This window comes from Parasteatoda tepidariorum, chromosome 7 (genome assembly GCF_982258835.1).
Source record: "Parasteatoda tepidariorum strain Cologne lab strain chromosome 7, Ptep-v5.0, whole genome shotgun sequence".
Classification (NCBI taxonomy): domain Eukaryota; kingdom Metazoa; phylum Arthropoda; class Arachnida; order Araneae; family Theridiidae; genus Parasteatoda; species Parasteatoda tepidariorum.
The window spans coordinates 73,232,655-73,250,915 of NC_141761.1; the positions used below are offsets into that span (position 1 = coordinate 73,232,655).

The 18,261-nt window shown below is 29.4% G+C and overlaps 1 protein-coding gene across 1 annotated transcript in view; it reads right to left on the minus strand.

Annotated features, from left to right (window-relative positions):
* Window positions 1-1,063: 1,063 nt before the first annotated feature.
* Window positions 1,064-18,261, minus strand: part of LOC107455613 (glycine receptor subunit alpha-4) — a 29,531-nt gene continuing 12,333 nt past the window's right edge. The window contains exons 5-8 of the mRNA XM_087168842.1: window positions 13,520-13,602; window positions 11,364-11,495; window positions 7,777-8,144; window positions 1,064-1,366 (exon numbers count right to left, since the gene is read on the minus strand). Coding sequence (XP_087024968.1) covers window positions 1,064-1,366; window positions 7,777-8,144; window positions 11,364-11,495; window positions 13,520-13,602 — 886 coding nt within the window. The remainder of the gene's footprint in view (window positions 1,367-7,776; window positions 8,145-11,363; window positions 11,496-13,519; window positions 13,603-18,261) is intronic.

Sequence of the window (18,261 nt, forward strand, 5' to 3'; positions counted from 1 at the left end):
TGCGGTAGCAGAACATTTTAGGGATATTGGTCATTATTCTTTTCTCTGAAAGACGCATACCGTTACAATGTCAAGGTGGGTTGATGTTTCACAGGAGAAGGATTGGTATTCCAGTTTTCAATGTTAAAACGTGCGGCGGCGTAGCAGGCAAATCACGTGAATTCAGAAATTCAGTTGGGTAGTTTACAACCTCGTTTTGATCTGTTACAGTGCCGATGGATTTATAAGCTTAATTTTTGTACATGTTGCCACAACGCTGATGATTTGAGATATGCATGAAGCTCATCAGCAAGAGTTGAACGTGGAATTACTGGAGAGTTTGCTGGAAATCACCAGACAATAAAATTAGTGCTCCGCCGAAAAGTCGTTCATTTTCTTTCAAATCTTTTAGTGTATGATGAAGCACCTCTAATGCCTTTCTGTACGTCATAGCACATTCATCCCAAATTATAAGTTGCCATGATTGTAGTATTTTACCGATTACAGAAATTGTTTTGATATTGCATGTGGGTATTTCAGTGAATTGCATATTTAAGTGCTGAATGTGCTGTTTGGCCATCCTCCAAAAGAGTTACGGCAATTCCAGAGGATGCCAAAGCCAATGCAGTTTTATTTTGTGATCGTATTGTTGCCAGGATAAGGGAAATTAGAAATGTTTTACCTGTTCCTCCAGGTACATCTGAGAAAAACAATAAACCGCTTCGATTTGTAACAGCTGTCATAATTTTGTCGTATGCTATGCATTGTTCGATAACGAATTTTGAAAGATTTGATTGACCAAATGAACTTAATTTGTCGATATCAAAATGTGTTTGTCGTAGAAAATCACGATTGAAAAAATCGTTTGCACATCGATTTGGCACAGGAATTCATAGTTGTAACAGTGTGTTATTGAAGATTGTTAAACATATTGAAATTAAAGCCTCATTATATACGTCTGGAGAGAATTGAATGAGCGGATTTTGTTTCGTTGCGCGCAAATGATGTAGTATGTCTTCACTCATGTTGTCTTGGTATTTTTCCCAAAGATCTTTTGGATTGGATGGAAAGCACACAGTTAATATTATTGAAAAAACATGCGTATGTGCTGTGGTCGAGCAGTATTTGATGCATCTGCCATTGAAGCGTCCCAATGTGCGTTGTTTTCCAGAAGATTTAATTTTTGGTAAGCTTCGCGATAAGTGGCACATACTTCATTGTTTATAGTTCTTAATTCTTGAAACGACGTCGCTCCTCGCACGTTGTTTAACACTAATCGTAAATAAAAGCATTCTGCTTTGTAAGGATGGATGGTGTAGAGACGACCTAATGCATCAGTTGAATATAAATTGGGATGTCCTTCAACTGCTTTCCCTTGCTTTTGACGCTGAAAATGTTTCGAAGAAACACTTCATGTGTAGTATGTTGGCACCTCACAGTAAGGAAGCGTCTTTGCAAATGCGTCGTCCCTGCACAATGAGAAAAATGCCGTTAACGTTGTTTGAGGTGGTGACAATGCTCTTGAACTGGCATTATCTGCTATAAAGAAACCTCGCTGTCCATTTTCAAGGTTTACTGCCAAATGAAGAACTGTTGGATGTCATTCATTAATTGGAAATTATAAAATGAGGCAAACTGCTTCATTACTACTAATGTAGCGTTCCAGTTGATATTGATTGATTTCATGGATTGAAGTTGCATTTTCCAATCCAAAAACTGCCATATCGCTTTCTTTATTTGCATATTTAAAAATGTATTTGTTCGCTTTCACCGAATTACAATTTTCGACATTGATGTGTGCTTTGAACGTTTTTGACAGAAACTGCGAATACGGCACAATCCAACGATTACCGACTTCAACATTGATGTTCCGAATTTGTAAAATGATGGATCTTCTGCCATCTTCTTTTGATCGTCGTCAATAAAAAGGATAGTAGTCATTGTCAGTGATAGTCTCAGCAGTTAATTCTCTTGGATATCGTTTGGCGCATTTTCCATCAGACATGCAAGGTTAAGTTTTGTGAGTGAGCCACACGGACCATGAATCACATTTTGTATAATGACCTGAAATAAGTCTGGATCAATCAATGGCGACATCAATTATTTCTAGTGATATCATCTGATCAATTTGGCATGGCGGGATTTTTTTCAATAAGCCAAATCAGAATGTGTGCATGTGGCAATCCTCTTTTTGCCATTCAATAGAATACATCCAACACAGTGTCTCTTCAAAACCTTGACGCTTCACAATGAGATCAAGTAAAGATTTTAATTTTTGTTTGAACACACGCGCAGTAATACCATGACGATCCGATGATGATTCGCGATCGCAACGCTCGAGTACGCCGTCTAGCGGGAGCCTGTAAATTTCAGACATTAATTTATCACGTTTTCATTTAGTTCCATCAAAGTCATTGACAGAATCAGACGCCATTTTTTAGCAGCAAATAAGAAACAATATTTCCCTAAGGAAAAGGCCGAAGAACTTGAAAAAAATCTCCAGAATATTAGTAAATCTTTCAAGAACAGAACACGCCAAACATTTGAAGAAAAATTCCTCAATAACTTTTAATTTCTATTATCAACAAACTTGCAACTGATGACTTCCGATTTCGGATACTGTTACAGATGTGTGTATTAAGGTAAAATGCATTTCTTCTGTCTTCAATTCATTACGAATTAAAGTGAAGTCAACATTGCTTTCGTCATTCCAGTGAATAAATATGAATTCAGAACATACAGAATTGTAATAGTTATAGCATATTCTTCTTCGTTATAGAATAGTATATATTTCTGAATCTATATATTTCGGAAAATAACAATAAAAAATTATCCAAGTTACTTGAAATAGTGCCATTTGTGCTGATTCTTAATTAATTTTAATCGTTTTCTTGGTAAGTTTTTTTTAGTTTTGAAGGAATAAGTTCAACTAGAATTCAGCTATTCTGTTTATAGCTACATATTCAAATTCCTATCAATTATAAAATTTTGCTGTGTAGTATGTTATCTAAAAGTAATGAAGGGATAAACTATGTATCTATTATTTGAGAATAAAGTTTTCTAACAAGGAACTTATCATTTTGGAATTCTCCGGGAATTATAAATCAGGTAAGTGCAATGATTTTTACAATAAAAAATTTGCTTGTAAATATTTTTTTTTTTCATTTGATGATGGTTCTCTACAGAATGGTTTTTTACGTCTGATTAAGAACTATAAGAATAATAAAAAAAGAAACAATATGAAAGTTTTTATTTCAATGTAAGAATTCTTAAAATCGTTTTTTTATCCTAAGAATTCTTTATTTTCCGTTTTTTAGTTTATAATTTCTTGATAAAAATTGTTCTCAAAATACTTTTTTTGAAAAATTAAATGGTATAACATTATGTGTTTATGTATACTTCTTGTATATTCCAATGTTTGAAGTAATATGATTCAGAAAAGTATGGAATAAAAATTCGGTACTTACGTATTAACGCCACCACCGCTACAGATTTGGCGGTTTTTAAGTGCCGCCAATCTACACTTAAAATTTTTGCGACAATTCATAAAATAAAACACTGTATTTAAAATCAAAATAGTCAATCGGATTTCGGTGGAAAATGAGCCGATATAGAGTTCAGCATAGATTCAAAACAATCATATCGCCATATGAACTCTGATAAATAAGATTCCAAATGAAATAACATTTCCAAAACGTACGTTTACCAAGATAAAGTTTCATGTTGTGGGAATTGGTACATTTTTGTTTTTTCGGTAAAATATTTCCCTCCTGAAAAAATAAAATTGCATCTTGTTTTGTTTTTGGCAAATCCCAAAGACGAATTTTCGTAGCACTAAAAATGGCGACAAAAAAAGAATTGTTTTTTGTTTTTTTGTTTTTGTTTCGTCAGCATTCTTTATTTTACGTTTCTTAGTTTCTAAATAATGATTTTTATTGAAACTTGAAATTTTTTGATAAAAATTGTTGTCAAAAAACTTTGTTTACGAAATTAAATTTCATAAAATTATGAGGCTTATGTATACTTTTTGTTCATTTTAATTTTTGAAGTAATATGATTCTTAAAACTATAGAATGTAAAGTTTAAATGGGTCTTTCATGTTATATCATTAAATTTAGTAATACTATTTCTCGGGCATTAGGTTTTAACTCTTATAAGAATATACATATTTTTTTTCTGTTAATGTACAAATATTTTTCCAATGTGTTTTGGATATTCCTTCTCTAATAAAAAGAGATGCCATTTTGTTTTCGGTTGTACAAGAAAGAATATCAAGCATTCTTCATTTTTAAATTTAATAAGCCACATTAAAGAAGAAACGTTGCAATGCTACACGCTACATTAACGACGTCTCCAGAGTAACTGAATGACGGTTCATATAGAAATCGCAGGTATGCGTCTCATACAACAACGCCCCCTATAGGTCGTTGCGATCGCGAATTGTCCTGGTAACAAAAGCTCTTTAATTTCAACCTAAGCAGGATTGCATGTAAATGTAATAAATAAATCTGGGCACCCATATGCGTGAACATGTGTCATTGCATCCTATGAGTATTCATACATGTGCCTTGGACTCTCTGTAGATGTAGCCGGCAGTATAATCATTTTCCCCACATCATTAGGATTAACGTTACCATCATTAATTATTGCATCCCGCAAATGAATGTTTTCTTCTGAACGTAATTTGGTTTGATTTAATTTAATATACAGTAGGCGTTCGGTTTCAATTTTCGCATACGTATCGACAATGTACTGATGAAATAGTTGTCGACATTTTAAAATATGATTATCAGCGTTTTGGCGAATCATTAATCTATATGCACAAAAATTCATAGCACTTACTTTATTATTGGTTTCCCTGCCTGTTTGTGGATTTCTCAATTTTATGTAAAAATGGTATCCATCCTCTCCTTGCCAAAATAAAATGGGATATTGCAATGCATCATTTCTGTGATGAAGAATTATATTGTGGAAGGAAAATTTTTCGCCAACTATAAAAATGGCCACCTCATCCAATGTTGGTGCATTGCATTTTCTTTTGTGGTGACCTGCAGGTGTTTTGTCAGCTCTAATAACAACTTTGTAATTATCTTATGGCGTTTTGTCACGAGTAGTTCTGAACAATCTAATTAACTGCATATGTTGATAGAAGAATGTTTGCAATGCAGCATGAATTTCTCGTTTAGTGCCATTGCTTAACTGACAACGTTGATTGACTTGATCATTCGTGTTACCCATGAAATAAATCTGTAAACATTTATGATCTGCGCCAGGCAATGGCAGAAGTGATCCTGCACGATGATAAATTTGTCCTTGCACTTTGAGTGTTAGCTTGTAATTCTGGCTCACGATACTTGTAGCACCGAATGAAGTCATTTGGAAACACAAATTGTACCAGCGTATATTCTCCAAAAAATGTTTCGATTGGTTTATTTGACCCGATAAGAACGTTGATAATGGCTCGGCTGGCGACGTTAAATCTGGTATTTTCACTTTGCCGCCAGAACAGCAAATTCCAGCTGTTTCATTCTTAAATTTGAGAGCACTATAAAACACACATAATTGATCCATTTTCCCGATAATGACGCTTGGGTGAAGACTATAGTTGATTGTCGGATTATAGTGAAATACACTAAGATTCAATTCAGAGTATTGGCAGCGATTGAGTAGCGAAGTGAGTTCTCGCTCGGTTTTGATTCTTGCTTCCCGTTGTTCTGATGTTTCCGACGAACGGGCTTGAGTAGTGCGTTTTCGGTCAGTTTTCATTCTTGCTTCCCGTTGCTCTGATGTTTCTGAAACACGGGTAGTTCTTTTTTTACGCGCTTGAGGTGTTGATCGACTAAGAGCAATTCGTTTAGGCGGCATATTTTTGCAAATTCTTTCTCACACACAAAAGGAAATGTAAAAGTTTACAGTGGTCGCAAATTTGCTAAACCAAAAATTCATATATTTAATTCAAATAATAAAAAAGGCAATAAAAATGAAATAAATTAAATAAAAAATCTAAAAATGATAAAATTTAAAGCAAAAATCTATTTTTTAAATGAAAGAAATAAAATAAATGAATTCGAAAACTTTGTAAGAATACTGGCGAATACCTCTCAAATATTTGAATAAAAAAATATACATAAAAGTAGAAAATATATTTATTTCTTTCCAACTAAATTCCATAATAATACCAGTAAGAAATACTAAATATTGTGAAAAATAAGGGAAATAGAAATCTTGAAATATAATCAAGTTTCTGAGGAGTCAAACGAGTTTTCTTCTCTGCAACTAAATTAAACGACGATTTGGCTCTTGACCAGGTACCATTAGATTTTAAGAGAATCTGTAAGACAGAAAGATATTAAAGATTTTAAGTGTTGATTAAGAGAAGGTATATTTTTGAAGAACAAAATCAAACATCTTAGAGAGATTAGCACATATATAGAATAAAAGCAGATAAAACTGAATTAATTATATTTAATTACTTTCATATTTCGCATTCAAAAGAGTTTAAAATCTTAGTGTTTTACTTTCTTTATTTTAATATATGTAAAGATATATATTTTCCATTCTTTTCCTTCCAGTGCTTTTTTCCGGTGTTCTTTTTACCGTCTACTACGATGGAAATCATGTTTAACTTCTTCTCGGGTTATTGCTAACAGCGAATATCATGTTTACTGAATGCTAAACAGAAGCTCAGTATTTGTTAACACTAAGCACAGTTATGCGAAATAAAATATTTATATTTCATGTCTTTCAAGTTGATAAAGTATTGAAAAAAATGCTTATTTCCCTTAATGATTTAAATTTTTTTTAAATAATCAAATGTGATTTTTAAATATTTGTGATCTTTTCTTTTACTTTCTTAGTGTGATATTACTATTTTACTTATTACTTATTATAATTACTATTTCCTCACTGTTTATGTATGTATTATTATTACTATTAAACTAATATTATTATTTCAGTCCAAATATGGTGTCTTCGATATTATTTAACACAGTGCACCACGGTTAAGTATCATGTCTCAACTCAGAGATGCAAGAGATGCATAAATTTCAATTTTAGTCTAGTAAGTTGAGTTCTAGAAGTTGCACAAAACATATAATTAAATCCCTAACTAATAAAGATGCAAATTACATTAATTGGTAGTTGAATTTTGATTCACCGATTCATTTGAATTTCATTTTAGGTGTGCCGTAAAATTTGGTTTTCTTCGATTGTGTTGATTTTTTCTTGGAGCCTGAAGTATCTAACAAGATGAAACGATTTAAAAGTATAATTATAATTATGTTAAAATACACTATTTTTTTCTACTTGTAATTCTTAAATGTTCTACTTAGTCACTTTCTAAATGTTCTACTTAGTCACTTCCTAAATGTTACTTATTGTTACTAAATGTTAATTTAAAAGTTAAGTTACTACTACTATAACAATAATAATAATGTTACTAAGCGTTATGTAACTATTATTGCGACTACCCCTGCTAACAATGCTACTAATGTTACTTAGTGTAATGTCACTATTAATGTTTGACGTCACTAATGACTTCCTAAATGTTACCAAGATGTTTAAATATCCTAAGCATCTTTCAGGGATGCTGAGGTTACTTAAAGATTTTAGATAGCATGAACTTTTTCCATACCGGGTCATATTTTGACTCTTTAATATTTGTATGCATGGTGAAATGAGTTGATACATAACATACCAGTCTATACATGTTGCCGAAATTAGAATAACTTACAAACGAAGAGCGATTTTTAATTAAGATTTGATTAAGTGTATTAAAGTAAATAAAACTATACATACCATTCCTAAAATCAACTCTGACTCGTCGACAGTAGAGAAAGTACTCGGACTTTTTGATTTTGTCATAAGAGCGATTGCAGTTGCATATTCTAGAAGACTGAAGAAAACGAAAGCAATGCAAGACGATAACCAAACGTTCAATGCAACAATGTATGACACATTTGGCATGGAAGCCTGGTATTGCTTAGTAATGATAGTAAGGAGACTTGTGACTCCTAGTGTCACCCGTGCTGGTACAGCTTCTGGGGGAATCCAAAATGTCAGCATGGACATGATAACAATCAGTATTGTCGGGATATAAACATTGATGACATAAAAGCCATTTCTTCTTCTTAATACAACACTTCCTTCTAAGCAGGATGCGTTATCTGTAAGAAATTTTTTTTCTTTTAAAGTAAGTTAAAATTTTGTTAATGTTTCATAAAGAAATGTTCTCTAAACAGGTTAGACCTTTGACGCAAAATTATTACTTAACATTTTTCATACTTGTTTTTTTTCCTTATTTGTATTAATTTAAGTCAAAATTAGGAAAAAATATTACGTTTAACTGTTTAAAAGTTAGTGGTTATGAAATGTAGCATGAAACACTGATGTCTTTGACTGCGTTAACGGTAACAGTTTTCAAACACGGCTCACTTCTAAACAATAATTTTGCAAAGATGCATTTATTTGCAGTGTTTTAGCTTTATGAAAAATCCTACTCGGTGAAATGTTTTCCCAATTCCTCGATGAAATGTTTTTTAATTTATAAATTATTTTTATAATATACAATTAATAAAGTTTTGGTTATGAAGGAAAATTTTCTTTAATTCAATTTTTCTGAATTTTGTTATTACTTTTTTTGTACAAATACGAGGTTATTCATAACTCCCTCCGGGGTTTCGAAGCGTTATAGTAAAAAGAACGAAGACGAACATGGCTAAAAAGAACATATGAAATTATTCCGAAAGTATTCAAGTTTTAATTCAAGCAGTTGCCGGTAGATGGTAGTAACATGTACCACTGAAGCCAGTTGTAGTAAACACAAGTAAACACAAGGTTGTAGTAAACAGAGGAAATTATGAATAACCCTGTATAATTCCAATGATCAAACAGAATTTTTTTGTAACTATTGGACTGTTTTTTTATAATTAAAAAAAAACAAACTATAATTTTGTCTGTAATTAGGTCATTAAAAATATATAAAAAGGACGCCGGTGTCCCATATGAGTCGAAAAGTTAATCAAAGATTGAGTTTTTTTATTTTTTATTTTTTATTTTTAAAGTAAGCTATTAAATCATATGGAAGACGGAAGACTTCTTGTAAAACGATAATAATCATCAATTGATGTTAATTTATTCCTTTTTTTTATTCTTGATAAAGTAAATTGGTGACAAAATGTCTTACAGAAAACTAAAGTAAATGAACCCGATGACTAAGATACTAATGACTTAATCTGCAGTTTGCTGTGTCACAGATAAACTTCTCTCCTGAGTTACCGTACTGTACACACTATTAGCAATAGACAATTTTTATCGACTATATTCAATTAAAACTCAGATAAATATTTATACATTTTTAATTTAAATCCCAAATTCTTGCAATTTATTGGTTGCATTGTTGTTGAAATTCCTTCTGAAACTCTAATATGCAATTGAAGACTTCTCCTATTGAAGACAGAAATTGCATAGTAACCATAATTATATAATGTTAAGAAGTTAATAAAGTGTAACCTATGTAAGTTGACCACATGCTGTGCTTTACTTTAGTTATTAGTTTAAACATATGAACAACTTATAGAGGAGTGGAGTCATTGTTTCTTTTTCTATTATTTTTCATATCATGTTTTTATATTAATATATTTGTATCATATTTGTATTTGTATTCACATTGTTCGTAGATGTTATTAATCAAACTAAGATAAATGTAATTAAAAATTTCTTAGCGTGACTATAACTTTTTATACTTTATGTTTCTTAGGAAATGGGATTAATTATTAGAATAATCTACAATTTGTTACATAAACTAAACATTAAACTGAACATTAATCCCTCATCAACAGAACTATAAATCAAAAATACTCTTTAATACTTTTATTAACTATCGTAAAAAATTGTAATAAATAATACATTATTTCCTGATTGTTGAATCAGATCATGCCCGTTTACTTTGGTCTATTTTGGTCTATTTGGTCTACGTGATAAAATTATATGTAGATACGTTCAACTATGTATATTAGATAAGAAATGCATTTTTAAAGCATATGAAAATAAAAAAGGAGAAAATCTACAAGAATATTAAATATATAAATAGTACACTCATGTCTAAAAAAGTAGGGAAAAACACATTTTCATTGAGAACTGAAAAAGCAGCGATCTAAACCAAGTGTAAATTATTTTTAGATACATCACAAAATAATAAAAATAAAATCTGCTAACTAAATGATTGTTTATAAGGTTTTGGAATTAAAAAAAACTCATCTTTATTTTAGACATTTCTTCTTCAAATGTCTCTCGAAACGTAATTTTCAAATTATGGGAGCAGTTCTAAGAGAGCAGTAACAAACTACCCCCAAAGGGCAAGGTGGCTTCCATTTGGTTGTAGCTGCTGGGTAAAATATGGAGATGAGAGTTTTCGACGATTTATCGATGGAATTATGGGTTAAGTCTTTTTTAGACTAACATTATACATTTATCTTGCTTGGGGACTCAGAAAAATCCCATTTGAGCTGATGCAAACATCACCAATCTTGGCTACAACTGTAGTGGGTTTACATTCTTTCCGATGGGGAGTCTAGATTCAGTCTGAACCATGGTATTTGACGCACTCATGCATACTGAGAACCAGGAACCCAATACCCCTTTCTCTCTGACTTCACGGCAGTGATCCACTATAAAAGTTGGTTCGGTCAGTGTGATGTTGGGTGCAGGGCTGAGATCTTTGATTAATAAAGAACCATCTTCTCTGAGGTATAGTCTAAAGGTCTTAAAGCTATGTGTTGTAAGACTGTAAAAAGGTGGTTTAATCTTCAGTTCATTTTGATGGACAATAAAGCAAAAACGACAAACTAATTATGACAAAATAACAAACAAAAAAATGACAATGCGCTTTTATACAGGGCTGGTCTGGTTGAAGAATACTTTGACTATATTCATAGGAGGAAGTTACTTGCTAGATTTCCAGACTTGAATAATATGGATGCTTTTGGTAAATAAATTTATCAAACAATGGCATGAACAACATTGCAGATTTGCAGTGGCGTTAAGAAGTTCATACTCTTTAGTAAACCATCCACAAAATCCATTTTACTAAATTATTGTTGGACCACTTTATTGCAAGACCTATTGATTTCAGATAAAGAGCCCGTATCGTTGTTTTTTGTTTCTATCATATCATAATTAATCTTAATAACTATTTTAATTTGTTTTAGAGCTAAAAATTATTTTCTTTAAAAATTAAGTAACATCAATTAACATCAATTGAATTTATTTCTTTACAGAAGAAAGTGAATGATATACCATATGATATGCTTACTTAGTATGCTTATGATATCCTTATGATATGCTTATGTGCTTATGATATGCTTACTTATAAATGATATGCTTACTTGGTCCCACAGAGGCAATACATTCTCCACGTAAAGCATCTGTTACCTCATATTGATGTAAGCTGTAGAAGTCTCTAGTTGTGTAATTTTTAGTCGTCCATTTTAGAACAATTTTTGTAATTGGGAAACTCGCTGATGATAAAGAACAGAATTGCATTAAAAATGTCATACCAATTTATTTTCAAAATTATTTACTTATATATTTATTATAAACTTTTAATATATACTTATTATTTTCCTGAATTTTAAAATTATTTACTTATATATTTATTATGAACTTTTAATATATACTTATTATTTTCCTGAATTTTAAAATTATTTACTTATTTATTTATTACAAAATGCATAGTGTATACAAAGAAAAAAAGAACAATAATTCCTCGAAAACTTTATGATTATACTAACTCTTTAAATTTATTTCATCAAAACATTTATACAGAATTTTTTTTGATTTTCAAAAAAACCATTCCTTATTTCAAGACATCCCAAGTAAAGCAACGAGCTCTTAGGATAAAGTCCGTTTTTAGCATCGAATGTAACTTACATAATATTTCACTTGAAATTTAAAAGTCAAATGAAAACGCAATATTCGGATTTTATGTTAAATGAAAGTTGTTTTTAATTAGGGTAAAATGGTGAGATTAACAGAGTTTTTTCTTTATATAATTTAAAAATTCTATTCCGTTTTTAAAGTTCATGTTATTGGCTTAATATGTGCCGTGGGATAATTTAATCTGAGCGTCAACCATTATTTTAACCCCTCTATATAAATCAGAATTTCTCAAGCTTCCCCGATATTTCGCCATGCGCCAGACTAATTAGACAAATCTTCAGTGTTTTATAATCTTCCTGATATGTTATTACAATCAGCCTGAATGCCTTTAGGCTAATTAGGAAATGTATAAAGAAATACTCAATCAGAATAAATTCGCTTCTGATCAATCTTTTAAAAAGGTTATATTTGCAATAAGCGCTCACCACTCGAAATAAAGAAGGCTAAAAGAGCTATTATTCGATTAGTTAACGATGCTTATATTTCGAATTAAAAATCGTTGTCTTTAATTTTGAAATGAAAGGTGGTAATCACAAAAAATAATTTAATGGATAAATAGCATTTTTTATTCTAATATAATAACGCTCTTGTTACTTAAAAGGGGCTTAAAGAAATCAATTAAATGTTTTTCAAAATGTTTTAAAATCAATTTTTATTTTATTTTATCGCAGCATTGATAATTAACATTCGCATAAAAATATTTTAATTAAATTTCATTTTTAGTGCTACAAATTGTACAAAAGTGGATACCATCTATAACATTTTCGTACTCATACTAGGAAAACATACACCAGAAAAAAATTAAAGTAATATGTAGTCCTTAGGAATTTATGTAAATCTTTAAATTCATCTTTTGAAATGCATGAATTGTATCTGCCCCTGTCAAGATGGATAAAATGGAAATTTAGAAACGTAAGAAATAAATACAATTATTTTTTTAAACAAAAGCATTATAATTTTTATGTTGACAAAAATGTGTATTTTGCAATACAATTACGATTTATTGATTTTACACCTGTTCATTTTTATGCATGAATATCATTTACTGTTTAGGATGTGTTGTTCATTTATTGTTGTTTAGTGTTACAGTTGTTGTGGAAATAGTAATACTGTCCTGATACGTAAGCATAGGACAGGGTTTGTATTTTGCTTATTTTGCTGAGAAGAAGGGAAGGGGTTTATAAACTTGCCAAAAACATGTACTATTTAAATTGTACAAAATGGCTCAGTACTATTTAAATGGCACCCTTAGTTTTAAATTTAAGAAAAAGAAGAAAAATTCTTTAAAAAAAGTTTTATGATTGATTTTTTTCGATTTTTTGAATTTTATTGCAATGTTTTGGGCATAATACATTATTTTTTTTTACGTTACGTACAAATGAAACTAAAACATGCATTTTAGTTTTCACTTTGCCTTTATTCGGATAGCAATGCTGCTAAGAAGCAATTGTCAAATTGCTGCTTCGCATTTTTGCGCTTAATAAAAAATTTATAAAGAAAAATGAGTTTGCTGCATTTTTAAAAATAAAAACACAACTTTATTAAAAAAAATTTCTTTTCTCGACTGAGGAATAAATAAAACAAGAGGTAAATGAAATTAAACCTGAGGCTATCCTTATACCACATGTTTGCTCATCATGTGGAAAATTATGCAGGTCCATCTCACAGATCAGTTTCACAACAATTCTGAAAAAAATTATAAAAATATTATTATAAATTGTATAATTATTATCATGTAACTACTTAATACATACATATATATATATATATATATATATATATATATATATATATATATATATATATATATATATATATATATATATATATATATATATGATTAGATAATTAAACAATGATTATATAATTAATATAATTGTTTATATATTTATATATTTATATAACTATTATTATATTATTGGAAGTATAATTATTATTATAAATTATTATTATAAGTTCCTAAACATAAATTTTCTATGTAAAACTGGAAAATATAATCCACGATAAACACAGAAATCAAATAGTAATATATATCAGGCGGAAAACCATAATTATTATTCCTTATTATCTCTTAAACAGTAATTCACTTTTTTTGTTAATCTTCAATGTTTTATCTGTTTTAATTTTGTTGATAAAATCTTTTTATTGCTTAGTTCAATAAATATTTTTTTTCAATTTCAATAAATTTAGAATAATATAATTTTTAATTTTCTTTTTTTTTAAAATTAATAAAAATAACTGAGCATCTATGGGAACCAGGCCCAGCGGCCACCCAAGGAAAGGGGGAAAGGGCGACGCTATTAACGACTTGTAAATAATGAAGATCCGTAGGTGGTGAGACTACTGAAAACAGAGGGCTATATGGAATAAAATTATAGACCAAGCAAAAAGAAGAATAAAAATAAAAATAATGAAAAATAATGAATACGAGGAGGACTTTAAATGTTATGTTTTCTGTTGCGGTGCTCCAGGAAATTACACCGTCACTCAAACTCTTTTAAAATTCGAATAAATAAATTGTGTTATAAATATATAGATATGTATATATGTATAGTTCAAGACAAATAATTTTTCATGCACCCATGATTTTATGTTAAACATGTTCATCATATTTTCTGGAAACCTATATTTATCTAAAAAGATTTAAAGAACAGTTTTAAAACAGTTTTATTTTGTCAAAAACACTATATTTTTAATGTTCATATTGAAGAAGCAATTAAACTTCCAATTTGCGAATTTTTTTTAAAATTTGATTTAAAAAATCGCGATTCAGTCTAAATAATCTGGAACCGCTAAATAATCTGGTTTCATGATAAGATATTCGAGTTATATTTTCTGAAAATGCCCATATTTCTTTGATGAAACATGAAGAAAAGAGTTAAATTAGTTTTATATTGTACGAAACACGCAATTTCCAGTGCACGTTAGGCAAATACATACAATTTGTGATTTTTTATAAATTTCATCGAAAACTCAATTCTTTTAAAACTGATTTCATGATAAAATGTGCGCATCGTATTATTTTAAATTACCCATATTTTTATATAAATACTTTTAAATTTCAAAATAGGTTTACTATATTAAAAAAAAGATACTTTCAGCGTGAAAAATATTGAAAAAATTAGGTAAAAAAGAGTTCTAAAATACCTTTTATTTGTCCAGAACAAGATATTTCTTGCATATATATTGAAGGAACAATTTATAATAAAAATATAAGTTTTAATTGAACAATAGAACAGACAGTTAGCGATAATAAATATTTCATATTATTCAAAATCTCATAAATATTTCAGCTAATGTGCTTCAGTTGCAAACGATTAACATATAACAATCTAGTTCATTTCTTTTATTTTGTAGCAAATTTCATGAAATGTAAGCACCTTATTGAAACTGCTTAGAGTATATAGTAAAAATATATATATTAAAGGAACAATAGAACAGACACTTATCGATTTTTTATGAATTTTTCGAAAAGGAGAATTCTTTTAAAACTTGTTTTCTGATAAAATATGCTCGTCATACTTTTTGAAAATATCAATATTTGTCTACAAATATTTAAAGAATAGTTTTAAATAGTTTTAATTTGTCAAAAACTCGATATTTCAAGTGTTCGTATTAAAGAAATAATAGAACAGAAAATTTGTGATTTTTTTTAAAAAATATTTTGAAAAGCGCGATTCCTTTAAATGTGGTTCCATAATTAAACATACGAGTCGTATTCATTAAAAATACCTACTCTTTTTTACAAATACTTTATATTTCGAAATAGTTTTTTTATTCAAAACACAATATTTCCATACAAGATATTAAAAAATATATTAGTTTAAATCATTCCTTTCAAGTAGTTCCTTAAACGCGAAATCTCATAAATAGTTCAGCTAATGTGCTTCAGTTGCAAATGATTAACGTATAACAATGGGGTTCATTTCTTTTATTTTGTTGCAAATTTCATTAAAAGTAAGCACCTTATTGAAACTGCGTAGAATATAAAATAAAAATATATATATTAAAGGAACAATCGAACGAACAGTTAGCAAATTTTTTAAAAATTTTTGAAAAGCACGGTTTTTTTTTTAAAAACTAATGTCATGATAAAATACACTCACCATATTTCCTGAAAATATTTGTCTAAAAATACTTTAAACATTGCTTCAAAATAAATTTAATTCATATTTAAAAGATTTATATTTTTTAATAAGAACGTAACTTTGCGATTTTTCATATAATTTTTTGAAAAGTATGATTTCTATGAAACTGGTTTCAAATCAAAATATGCTCGTCATATTTTCTGAAAATGTCCATATTTGTCTAAAATTAGTTTTATTAAAAAATAGTTTGAAAATACCTATAATTAGTCCAAAAAAGATAATTCCAGCTTATATATTGAAGAAACAATAGAACGGACACTTATCGGTTTCTTATGAATTTTTCGAAAATGAGAATTCTTTTAAAACTTGTTTTCTGATAAAGTATGCTTGTCATACTTTTTGAAAATTTCAATATTTGTCAAAACTTTTTAAAGAATAGTTTTAAAATAGTTTTAATGTGTCAAGAACATGATATTTCAAGTGTTCTTATTAAAGAAATAAAAGAACGGAAAATTTTTGAATTTTTTGTGTGGATATTTTGAAAAGCGCGATTCTTTTAAAACTGGTTCCAGAATAAAATATGCGAATCGTGTTCCTTAAAAATACCCATGATTTTTTACGAATACCTTATATTTTAAAAAATATTTTTGTTCAAAATTCACAACACAATAGTTCCAAACAAGATATTACAGAAACAACAGAACGAACATTTTGCGATTTTTTACAAACTGGTTTCATGTTAAAATATTAGCGCCCCATTCCCAAAAAGTGCTCATATTTATCTAAAAATACTTAAAGAATATTGTTAAAACTGTTTCATTTTTTCAAAAAAAAGGAATTTAAAGTGTACATATAATTTCCCCATGTGCAAATCCATTTCGGATAAATCCGTTGCCAAAATTATTTACTAAATAATTTCTTTGTTAATTTCTATAATTATTCCATGTATTTATAATTATTCCTATAATTATTCCATTTCGGGCAAATCCGTGGGTAAAATTATTTACTAAAAATTTCTGTATTAATTTATACAATTTATCCACGTGCAAATCCATTTCGGGCAAATCCGTGGTTAAAATTATCTACTAAAATAATTTTTCTTTGTTAACTTTTATAATTTTTCCATGTGCAAATCCATTTCGGGCAAATCCATGGGTAAAATCATTTACTAAAAATTTCTTAATTAATTTTTCCATGTGCAAATTCATTTTGGGCAAATCCTTGTTAAAATTATCTACTAAAATTTTTTTTCTTTGACAATTTATATAATTTTTCCAAGTGCAAATCCATTCCGGCAAATCCGTGGCTAAAATTATTCGCAAAACAGGCAATTTCTCTTTTCTATTTTTTCTGAAATAAATATTTATTTTCCAAAATTATTTATGGTCAACTTTCTAAATTATCCAGTATAATATTACCTTGCGCACACCCATTTCGGGCCCATCCCTGGTAACTAACAAATCAATGCACAGCATAACAAATCACTTCAGCAATGCAGTAAGAACGGCACTTTAAATTCCTCTAGTTACACTCAATTTGCGATTTTGTTTTCATATTTTGTAATCTGGCAATCTTGTTGCGAAAATGCAGTGAACTCTCACTTATGCACTGGTGTAAGGGGCCAAGAGAAAAAAGCGCATAAGTGAAAGAGGCGCATAAGTGAAAAACTTCAAAATTCTGAAACGCAACGTAAATTGCAGTGACAATATGAACACATTTGTTTCTAAAGTTTAAATGTTAATATTTATACTGTTTTGGTATTTACTATAATTATACAAAGAAAAAAATTAACATAGCTTAAGACAATTTATTTTCTTACAAAATAATCTTAATACATGTTTGTATTTGTTTTTGACGACGTATTTCAAAAACAGTTTTTTTCAGTTCATATAAATGTGATAAGGGGGAGTTTCAGAAGCAAAATTAAATTGTAAATAGTCACGAAGAGTGTCTAAAGCTTCTAATACTGCTGTGTGATTTGGAGGAACTATATCATCCTCGTCAGTATCATCCACCTCGTTCTCGTCGTCCACAAGTTCCAGTTAGATATAAATGAACAGTTCTTCACAAAAAATTTGAGTTTTATGGGAGGGGGTGAAACATCACATGATAAATTTCTAAGAAAAGTACTTGACGTCATAATATGCTGCACAATAAGTTGAACCTCCTCTTATTTACTCATGATGTCCATCTGACTGCAAGTAAGTGATTGCGGTCTCCTTCATCTTTCGTATTCCAGGTGTCTTCCTTTTCTAGA